The sequence below is a fragment of the Sycon ciliatum genome, chromosome 1, assembly GCF_964019385.1.
Source record: "Sycon ciliatum chromosome 1, ocSycCili1.1, whole genome shotgun sequence".
Taxonomy (NCBI): Eukaryota; Metazoa; Porifera; class Calcarea; order Leucosolenida; family Sycettidae; genus Sycon; species Sycon ciliatum.
This window is the reverse complement of record NC_088643.1, coordinates 23542247-23553101: the sequence shown is the minus strand read 5'-3', so window position 1 is coordinate 23553101 and position 10855 is coordinate 23542247. Positions and strand designations below refer to the sequence as shown.

Genomic DNA, 10855 nt, shown 5'->3' with positions numbered 1-10855 from the left:
TTTTTTGGTTCCTCAATCGTTGTGGTATTGATGGACAAGAGCACCTACACATGTACATTGTACATAATATATCATGGCAAGGATCAATGTCAAAGTTGACTGACTCACTGTTCTTGTACAGCATGGGGTGTATTCCTGTTTTCGTACATTCTGAGAAATCAAGCAAACAGTTCGAGTCCTTCCAGCTCTGTTATTCTAGCTCGTATCGACCCCGGAGGTTTTCGAGCCGACAGCTGCGAATCTCTGCTACCTTGTAGGTGTTTCGATTCTGGAATTCGGTCGAGATTTGACTGAGTTATGACTCGTTGAGTGCACTTGCACACATGGCATTGCCACCGTTTGTATACATTTGGGACCAAAAAAAAGTTTCAGAATTTGGGAAAAAGTGGCCCGGTCGGGCGACCGGAAACAAGGTCATTATTTGTTTTGGCCTTAGTACCAGGGAGTAGTACTACGGCCTGATTAGTACAAACGCACGTGTGAAGAGTTTTGCGCCGTGTACCAGGTGTACGGTACGGTGTAGCTAGATATAAGATCTACGCGTAGATCTACCCAGCGCTAGCGTTAACGCGTTATCGCCGCCGGCGCCGCGCCGGCGTCCGGCACGCGCGTCCACGTCCGGTCCGTGCTTCTATTTTTTGCGATCTTTCCGCGAAATTTTCTCCGAGCTAAAAAATAATTATTTTCTCGAAAAAGGCTGAACGTAGAAAGAATGATATGAGCACGTGAATTGAAGGAGAACCCGTTCATATTTCCAAATCTTGATCTTCCCTTTGCAAACTAGTACGGTGGGAACGAGGTCGTTGATGGCTGAGTGAAGAAATGGCGTTGAATTTGTGCCGATCGTCTCTGTGGAGATCCTTCACTTCATCGACCTCCTTGTGGTAAGTTCAATTCTGTGCAATATTATTTTTATTGGCACTTGAGCGCATTTTTGATCGAAGTAACTTGAAGGGATCCATTTCGCATTACATATGTTCATAAATTTCTTGGTGAATAATCACTTCGTTGCAGCTGCAAACGTTTTCACTCTGTGTATACTTGCATCAGAGTCTTTGCTCTAAATAATTCTGGGTTGTGGTGTTACTGGCTCCAGTTTTCTTAGTATAAGCTCCCCTCTTTGTATGGGGCATTGTCGTTTGAAATTTGGAAATTTAACAAGTACTTGCCCTTCAAATGCACAATGATTTTAAGTGGTAGTATAATGTAACATTGGGGGACGTATCTCTATACCAGATAAGGTGTACCTGTAGAGTACAGACTAGTCACTATGTCACACACCAGGACCACCGGGCCGGACCACTTTTCCCAGCCGGATGGTCCGCTTGATTCGTGCAAAACCGGTGTAAAAAAACTTCCGAGGTCAGGACTTGGACTTGGTGCGTGACACAGCTTGGCTTCTCCAGGTCCCAATGGTATAATGTTCGGGACATGTTGACTTAGGTCAGCACCTCACTGCAGTAAAACCTATACATGACAATGCACGACAGCCATTCACCCATAAGTGAGGAATGTGCATCTCTAATGGCATGGTCTGACATTTCCTACGTTTCATCCCACGGTCTGGTTCCTATTGCACACTCTTGTGACACAGCTGTATTTTGGAACCAATTTCAATCATAAAGCATGATAGAGAGAGGGAGAGAGAGAGAGAGAGAGAGAGAGAGAGAGAGAGAGAGAGAGACCGAGAAAGAGAGAGAGAGAGAGAGAGAGAGAGAGAGAGAGAGAGAGAGAGAGAAAGCTGTGTTACGACTCTGAGTTTCACTTTAAGTCACAGTCATCTGTGAAACTCTGGCATATTGAACGCTGAGCTTTGTTGTTGAACGTGATGTGATGCCGGAACCGTAGTTCATCTGTTAGGTGTGACAGTATAGAACAGTCCACTAATTCATTCTCTAAGGGCGCGTTCTTAAATCTCGGGAAAGTTCGAGAAGTGTTCTTATATCCTCTCTGGATTTTAGGAGACTCCAAAGCTCTCCAAGCTGTCCGAACTTCAGAGGTGGTTGAAAATTGGAGATTCCCGCATTTTGGGGTCAGCTCATTCGAACTACTGCGAAAGCCACATGTGGATCATGAGTGTACAACATTCACTACCTTTTCGCATACGCACAGTGCATACTACATTTGTGTGACTCAAGATCGTGGCCTCTTTGGCGCTTCACATTTGCAAAAGATCTTCGAGACCCGTTTCTAAATTATCCCAGTTTCTTCGACCTTCAGGAGAAATTTCTGCGAGAAGCTAGAGACAATAAGAACGCACCCTAAGTTTGTACATAGGCAACTGCATTCATATTTGTCGTAATTGATTTGAGTTTGATTTCCCATTGATTGACTTAGTCCTTGATGCTTGTGATTGAGTTGCCTGTAGTCAGGACCGGGTCCCTTCCACAGCAGTCGTGCCTTGTGACTCTGTTCCCCGGCTGTCCGTCATCCAGACGTTCCGCTGTAGGGCGGTGGTGTTATGCTGTATTTGCAAAAGTCAGTCTGCCTGACCTCTCACGCGAATCATATTACTTTATTCCCGTAGCTATGCAGAAGACGTTACTTCAGTAACGTCTGGCGCTAGCCAGGGTCCACACAGCTTTAATTCCCGTAGCTATGCAGAAGACGTTACTTCAGTAACGTCTGGCGCTAGCCAGGGTCCACACAGCTTTAATTCCCGTAGCTATGCAGAAGACGTTACTTCAGTAACGTCTGGCGCTAGCCAGGGTCCACACAGCTTTAATTTGGTGTTTGTTTGTTTGTTTGTTTGTGTCACGGCTGGAGCTATCCCGTATCTGTCCCGTATCTGTGACTACAAAGGCTCTACAGGATTGTACATAACAGCTGTCCACAATATTTGCGGGCTCCTGTATCTGTCCCGTACCGTACCAATATTCGTCGTATTATGTATACGACTCCCTGATGTAGAGGGAGATTTGGAAAGAAATAGGGAGACGAAGAGGAAATTAAATTAGAATAGACGCCGATTAGGTGATAGGATGCGTCAGCATAAACATACTTTGGAAGAGAGATCCCGTCGTCTCCAAAATAAGCGTGAACGAGCGATTCAGTGCCGGTCACAGGAAACGTCGGAAGAGAGATCCCGTCGACTCCAGAACGCCCGTGATCGGTAGAGTCCGGCGGTACCAGGCAACGTCAGGACAGACATCCCTTTGAGTCCAGAACGCCCGTGATCGGCAGAGTCTAAGCTGATCCCAGGAAACGTCAGGACAGACATCTCGTCGAGTCCAGAACGTCCGTGATCGGCAAAGTCAGCGCCGGTCCCAGTAAACGTCAGGACAGACATCCCGTCGACGCGCAGAAAAACTAAATCTGCAGCCTCTTTTGCCGTCGAACAGGATACGTTTTATATAGGAGACTGTAAATTTATGTAATGTCCAAATTTCGACGTGAGCAGCAGGTCACTCGCGTTGATTTTTCGACGTGCGAGCCAAATAACGCGAGCTAAACTTTCGCGTCGCAGACATCCCGTCGACGCGCAGAAAAACTAAATCTGCAGCCTCTTTTGCCGTCGGACAGGATACGTATTTTAGGAGACTGTAAAGTTATGTGATGTGCTCCACAGGCAACCATGCATTCGGCGTCGTCATTGGCTCAACAGGTCAATGCACATGTATTACTACAAAAAGGCCAGAAAATCCGATCACTGTATTAAAATCAACTAATGTTCGCTGGCGATTTAATTTCGCTGATTTCGCCGCTTGGTACCAACCGGCCAAAGTAAATCGCAGGCCAACGTTTGTCATATAGGCAAATGATGCATGATTGAGCAATGGATGCATGTGAGAGCAAAAATACTGATCGATTTCAAATTTGACGTGAAACTGCGCGTCACGTCGGAAATAACGTGCATCTTAACCTCTCTAATAGAGAGGTTTCTATTTCTCATCGGCCAAAATTTGTTGATTTACAATATAAGGAGATAAAAAGAAAAGAAGGAGCAAAACAAAAGTAGATGATTATTAGAGAAATAACAATCCGCAATAAATTCTGCAAATACTTTTGCCTAACTCATAAGCAAACCGATTGAAACGTTTTTGCAATACAGTGATGTGGCCAATCAACGAAAAAGACATTCCCATCAGTTCTTATAACATGTACGATGAGCTAGGCAAAAAAGCATAAAAGCATAGCGCAGGGCCCTGAGCTTCCAAGCTCTCTCGTTTGGTATTTGTTTGTTTGTGTGTTTGTTTGTTTGTGTCACGCCTGGCGCTATCTGTATCTGACGGCAAAAAAGCATAGGATGTTATAAATTTTTCAATTCTCCTATTTTTTTTTCAGGCATATCCTGGGATTCGAACCCGCACTATCGCCCATACACTTCGCATTCATACCCATTCTTCCAAGTTGCTTCACGTTATTATCTTGCGTTTGAAAGCCCTATTTGAATATTGCGGGCAGCTGTATGTGGCCAGCTGTGTTTGATGGTACGGTACGGGAGACGGTGTCGTATTACCCTCGATCGTACCTGTCCCGTACCTATCCCCTGCCGTACCGTGCCATCAAAGACGGCTGGCCACAATGCATATTCAAATAGGGCTTTCAAATGCAAGATCACAATGTGAAACAACTTGGAAGAATTAGTATGTATGCTAAGTGTATCGGGGGATGCATGCAGGGCGCGCGATAGTGCGGGTTCGAATCCCAGGTTATGTCTTTAAAAAAAAGGATTTTTTTAAAGAATTTATAACATCCCTATGCTTTTTTTTGTCTAGGTCATCAAGGCAAAAAAGCATAGCGTAGGGCCCTGAGCTTCCAAGCTCTCTCGTTTGGTGTTTGTTTGTGTCACGCCTGGCGCTATCCCGTATCTGTCCCGTACCGTACCATCAAACACAGCTGGCCACATACAGCTGGCCGCACTATTCAAATAGGGCTTTCAAACGCAAGATCGTAACGTGAAGCAACTTGGAAGAATGAGTATGAATGCGAAGTGTATGGGGGAATGCATGTAGGGCAAGAGTACATAACCCCCCAGAGTGTGCAACTCCACTATGGGTGCTGTCCCGACAGAATTTCAAGTTGACGTCATTTTGATGATGCAATGCGCACTGTACACGGATTATCAGACGAATCCGGAACCTGTGGTTGACCGAAGCCGATCGATCCTGTACAAATTCTTGCAAAGAAAAACGTGTGATGCGTTGACACCCGTACACATGTTGTAAATCACTGGTGCAAGGAGCATTGCGTCATTAATAATGACGTCAACTTGAAATTCTGTCGGGGCAGCAGGGTATGTGGGAGTTGCACACTCTGGGGGGTTATGTACTCTTGATGTAGGGCGATAGTGCGGGTTCGAATCCCAGGTAATGCCTGAAAAAATAGGAGAATTGAAAAAATTATAACATCAGTAGAAAGGAAAAGGACATATGTCCTTTCTACTTTTATTATTGGCTCAATACCCGAGTTTCAAATTATAACATCCCTATTCTTTTTTTGCCGTCATCAAGGCGGTAGATGGTGAGGGTAATCGTACCTGTCCCGTACCGTACCGTACAATCAAAGACGGCTGGCCACAATGCATATTCAAATAGGGCTTTCAAGTACAAGATCATAACGTGAAGCAACTTGGAAGAATTAGTATGTATGCGAAGTGTATCGGGAGATGCATGCAGGGCGATAGTGCGGGTTCGAATCCCAGGTTATGTCTAAAAACAAAAAGTAGAAATTTATAAGAATTTATAACATCCCTATGTTTTTTTTGTCTAGGTCATCAAGGCAAAACAGCATAGCGTAGGGCCCTGAGCTTCCAAGCTCTCTCGTTTACTGTACATGTAGTGCTGAACAACTTCCTAGGAGAAAAACAAAGACGAAAACAAAAAAAAGTTAAAACCCAAGAAAGACTACATGTACCGTAAAGTACCGCCAGAGCGCCCCGTCTCGCGAGAGCGCCCCACCTTGATTTTACAGTCAGAGGAAGGAAGATCATACGGCAGCGTGCAACGAAGATTATACGATGTGAGAATCTTAGTGTACTAAGGGCCGAGTTCCACTGCGGCTCCGCTGCTCCGCGGCACTTGGCTGCATGCAGCGGAGCAGCGCGGTTCCATTGACACTCGCCATTCGCGGTACCGCGGTCGTGGTCTACACTTTTTGATGATGTTTCACTTGCCTGCGCGCGCGCGCGCGAAATCAAAAAAATTCTCGTGTTCTGGCCTGCGCAACGAATTAAATTTTGAATTTTAAAATTCTGGCGTACGAAACAATGCAAAGTACGGGAAACAGGTCGAGCCGCGACCGCGGCTCGCAGTTTTTGGTCAAGAATCGTAGCAAAAGCTCGCGGTGAGCCGCGGCCTCGCTGCTCCAGCTCGAGCCGCGGTCACTATGGTAATGATGACGTTTCAAGCCGCGAAAGACGAGCAGCGGAGCAGCGGAGCCGCAGTGGAACCCGGCCCTTAGGTCACACTTGGCAGGTTTTTGTGTGGAGCTTGTGTCCGCTCGAAGGTACGGATTGACTGCAAAACGTGCAATATGTGTACAGGGTTCATGTCGTATGACCTACAGACAGCAGACCACCTCCACAATACGACCACGAAAGGATGAGATGGTGGAGCGCTCTGGCGGTACTTTACGGTACTACAAACTTCAAGCACCTTATTGCAAGCATTATGGCATGAGGAATTTTACTGACCAGTTTCCGTGCCCTCTCTTCTCTTCATTTTAGCTTGGTTCTGTTTGCTTGTATTTCACTTGATTGGGTAGCACGAAAACTGGTTTGTGAAATTCTGTACGTCGTAGTGCCTGTGGCAAGAGCTTGGTGTTTGACTTGTAGTCTATCTTGTAATTTGCTGTACGAAGTAGTATGTTGCCCTCCGTGGACTGTACACTCTATATACGGTACTTGAACAAGTTGTTGAAGTACGCTAGCCAGCTCTCTTTTTTTTCTTCCATTTAGCTTTGTATTGGAGTTGATCACTCGGGTCCTTTTTTTTGCAAACTACGTGCCGCCATATGCTGTCTGGCAAAACCGTGAAAAAGGACACGTTGTCCTGACTGTTTGCCTTAATGACTTATTGCATGTACGTGTATTTGTAGTACCACGTTACTGCAGTGAGATGACAGTAGTTGTGGCGAACTCTCCTTGCGGCGTTTTTCCCTTATATTCGTACCGTACGATATAATTATGTACTTCTTGAAGTAGCTTTTGTGAAAGTGGTTGTTACGACGTACGAGCTGGAAGAAGGCAGGTATTGTATTGGTGAGGTGCATGTATTGTGTGTGTGTGTGTGTGTGTGTGTGTGTGTGTGTGTGTGTGTGTGTGTGTGTGTGTGTGTGTGTGTGTGTGTGTGTGTGTGTGTGTGTGTGTGTGTGTGTGTGTGTGTGTGTGTGGTGTGTGTGTGCATGTGTGTGTGTGTGTGTGTGTGTGGTGTGTGTGTGTGCATGTGTGTATGTGCATGCGTGTGTGTGTATGCGTGTGGGTGTGTGGGGGTGTGTGGGTGTGGGTGTGGGTGTGGGTGTTGTATCACATGATCCTCTATGATATTCTTATGTATCTTTTGGTGTGGTACACGGTAGTGGTCGGCGGCAACCCATCGCTCCGCAAGTCATTCTCGCCCGTCACAACTCGACGGCAGAAGAGAAGACTGTCATTCGGCCCGACCCAGTTCCCGGCGAGAGCCCACTGCCACCAAAGGATGGAGAGATGCGCCCGGTCTCGGACAGTGTGAAGCAGATCGTTGACCTTGTCAAGTCGCTCACTCTTATAGAAACAGTTGCCTTAGTAGACCGGCTAAAGGTGAGAGTTGCCATCAGCTTTGGACTGTTGTCCATGAGTAGCTTTTCAGTCCTGGCCAACTTTGCAAGGCTTACAGTCCATTCATTCAAAATTGTCAACCTAATGTTTTGATGTCTCACACGTTTAGTGATAGATATAGTGAACAACTGTACATCCTGCATTGTGTGACCCGTGCAATTCTTCGTTCCCACATTTTAGACCAGAAAAATCCAAGAATAGGGAGTTAGAGATTCGGTCAGGTTTACAAACTTAGGACAGGTGTACAGTGGCAAATGTTTGAAGAAGATCCTAAACCCAGATTTTTAAAATTAAAATGGGCTTAATTCGGCCAGTAGTGGGGTTCCAAAAGGCAACGGGGCTCTATCTGAATGGACTGTAGTCGTGCATCTGAAGGCAGTGCCAACAGAGCAGCAGCAGGGTGAGAATCTGGCTGCTCTTGCTCACTTGAAACTTATTGCTGAATGTGTACATTTTCCCAGCGCAATGTTGTATTGTATTTTTTATAGTTTATGTGTACACTGCAGGAATAACTTAGCCCCTGGCTTTATTGCTTAGCCTCGTCTTGAGGCTATCAACTCTAAGCGATGTGCACATACCAGCAAATATGATTAATTTTTGTGTTGATGAAATTGAATAGGTCGCAAACATTTGCAAGATTCGTTTCAACCGTAATTGACGTGAGGAAATCTGGCCCTCGCGTTGGCTTGGACAATGATGAGCTTGGTTTTTCTAACTAAAGTTGCGGATGTGTTCTGTGTGTAATGTGATTCCTGCAGGCTGAATTAAACATTTCTGATATTGTGATGTCCGGTGGCGGCGGAGGAGGAGCGGCTGCAGAAGAAGAGGTAGGATCAAGTGTGTGCATTGTCTCTTCATTGGCTTTGATGATTCCCAGTGTTTCTGGGTTTTCAGTAATGGATCTAGAGCCTCGCACTGTGTCAAGAGGTGCATCTGGCACCTTGATCCTCGAGAGTGGTTGGCATTCCTCTGGATGCAAAACGTCACTCTAGCTGTAGCACAGGCCACGCTCTAATAAAAGTGATGACTGCAGTTGCGTATATCTCCCTCACGGGCTTTAGGTGTGTGCGTCCCCGGTTGTCTTCGTCGCCATATGCTTGATGTATCTGTGTGTGTGTGTGTACGTGTGCATGCTTGCGCGCATGTGTGTGTCTGTGTGTGTGTACGTGTGCATGCTTGCGTGCATGTGTGTGTACGTGTGCATGCTTGCGCGCATGTGTGTGTACGTGTGCATGCTTGCGCGCATGTGTGTGTGTGTGTGTACGTGTGCATGCTTGCGTGCATGTGTGTGTACGTGTGCATGCTTGCGCGCATGTGTGTGTCTGTGTGTGTGTGTGTGTGTGTACGTGTGCATGCTTGCGTGCATGTGTGTGTCTGTGTGTGTGTGTACGTGTGCATGCTTGCGCGCCTGTGTGTGTCTGTGTGTGTGTTCTGTTCTATGAGGACTATGTATACTGTAGTAGAGTAGTATCCATTATCCTGAACCTTGACAGCAGCCATTCCGCAGGATCCTAGACAGTACTTTTAAAACTGTTCGCATTTATTTCAATGGTCATTTACCTCTCTAGCGTAACTTTCCATGGATAAAGACACCCTTGCAACAGGAGCCCACGTGTGCGCATGGGTGGATTGCATGGAAGAGTGTAAATAGTAAATGCGACACAGGAAATGTGTATCTTGACTTGTATGCAAATGTTTTGAATTTTTCCCTCTCTTTCCCTTTCCCTTTTTGCTGGCTGTACTTGCTGGCTATGCTTCTCTGCATGGTAGAACCTGTCTGAACACTTCAGCCTTTGATATGTGCATGCTAACTGTGGATATATGTTTGCAGGATGAAGCACCTCCAGTCCAAGAGCAGACTGAGTTTGCCGTCAAGATAGAAGCATTCAATGCTGAGAGCAAAATCAAGCTCATCAAGGAAATTAAGGGTAGCATCGAAGGCCTCAACTTAGTGCAGGTGAGATGTTTGGATTGTAGTGTTGACTGAATACTCGAACCTCGTGCATGCCCACATACAGCCGAGGTATGCCAATTGGCAAGTACCGTACATGTAGCATGCGATGTGGTGTGCGCCTGTACAAACTGATGTGGGAAATCTATGGGCATCCAGTGTAGCCTACAGGTAGTGCACACGTGTGTGTTCAATATCAGCTGGATACATGGTACAGGGTAACTTCAGTATAACGTACCCTGGTTATAACATACTTCTATATTTGCATCGGATATAGTACTGTTTTTGAAGACCGTACATATCCCTTTTCAGTCATTTGGCCTTGGATATCGAATACAGTACCTCGGCTAAAACAAAGTACAGATTGTTATGCCCCTATAGGTTCCTTATACTGAAGTTTAACTCTACCCTTATTTATTACAGAGTACTGTTTCAAATCTTTATTCTCATTGTTGTTGTTGTTGTTGTTGTTGTGTAGGGAAAGGGGTATTGAAACATGACATATGGCAAGCTCTTTTCGTGACCTACTTCTTTTCTTCTTCTTTTTTTGTCTCTCCAGGCTCGCAAATTCCTTGAAGCCCTCCCCGCAACAGTCCAGGCTGACTTGCCCAAGCCTGAAGCAGAAGAGCTCGCAAAGAAGCTTGAAGCAGCAGGTGCGACGGTGAAGATTGAATAGGTGACCCCACTCTATGAACGCCTCCAATTGACTTATGTATTTGTTTTATTGCCACTTAATTATTAACACGATGAACCGTGATTAGGAATTTGCAACATGTACAGTTAATGTTGGAATTCAGAAACAGCAGTATAGTTGCCGGAATGACAGTGCGTTTGTGTGTCTGTGTGTGAGAGAGTGTGTGCACGTGTGTGTTTGTGTGTGTGCGTGTCTGTGTTAGCCTGCCTGCTTGGCTGGCAGGCGAAATTCTACTCCCGTTGTCCGCTGCCTGGTTGCAGTGCTTCACAGCCTGTTTGGTCCCAGTACAAGCTTCAGTGGGGCCTCTTGATGGTAGATTTTACCTTGAGCACCTTGCCCACTGAAGAAAAACACTTGGAGATTGTCATAACAGCTATAACACTGAATAGTAGCACGAACTTCAGGCTCTTCAACAACATGGTTTCACAAGTTGTGTTGTAGCTTTTTTTTGTCT

The 10855-nt window shown here is 45.8% G+C and overlaps 1 protein-coding gene across 1 annotated transcript; it reads left to right on the top strand.

The window, feature by feature from the left end:
- The first annotated feature begins 720 nt into the window (after positions 1-720).
- Positions 721-10527, top strand: LOC135819031 (large ribosomal subunit protein bL12-like). Its single transcript, XM_065332182.1, has 5 exons — positions 721-884; positions 7519-7738; positions 8515-8583; positions 9588-9713; positions 10267-10527. Exons 1-5 carry the CDS (start codon positions 823-825, stop codon positions 10381-10383), a joined length of 594 nt encoding a protein of 197 aa, XP_065188254.1. The 5' UTR covers positions 721-822; the 3' UTR covers positions 10384-10527.
- Positions 10528-10855: the final 328 nt, after the last annotated feature.

Coding starts and splice junctions, on each gene's coding strand:
- LOC135819031 (XM_065332182.1), top strand. CDS start 823: ATGGCGTTGAATTTGTGCCGATCGTCTCTGTGGAGATCCTTCACTTCA. Junction 7,739..8,514: donor CCTTAGTAGACCGGCTAAAG/GTGAGAGTTGCC, acceptor TGATTCCTGCAG/GCTGAATTAAACATTTCTGA. Junction 8,584..9,587: donor GAGCGGCTGCAGAAGAAGAG/GTAGGATCAAGT, acceptor ATATGTTTGCAG/GATGAAGCACCTCCAGTCCA.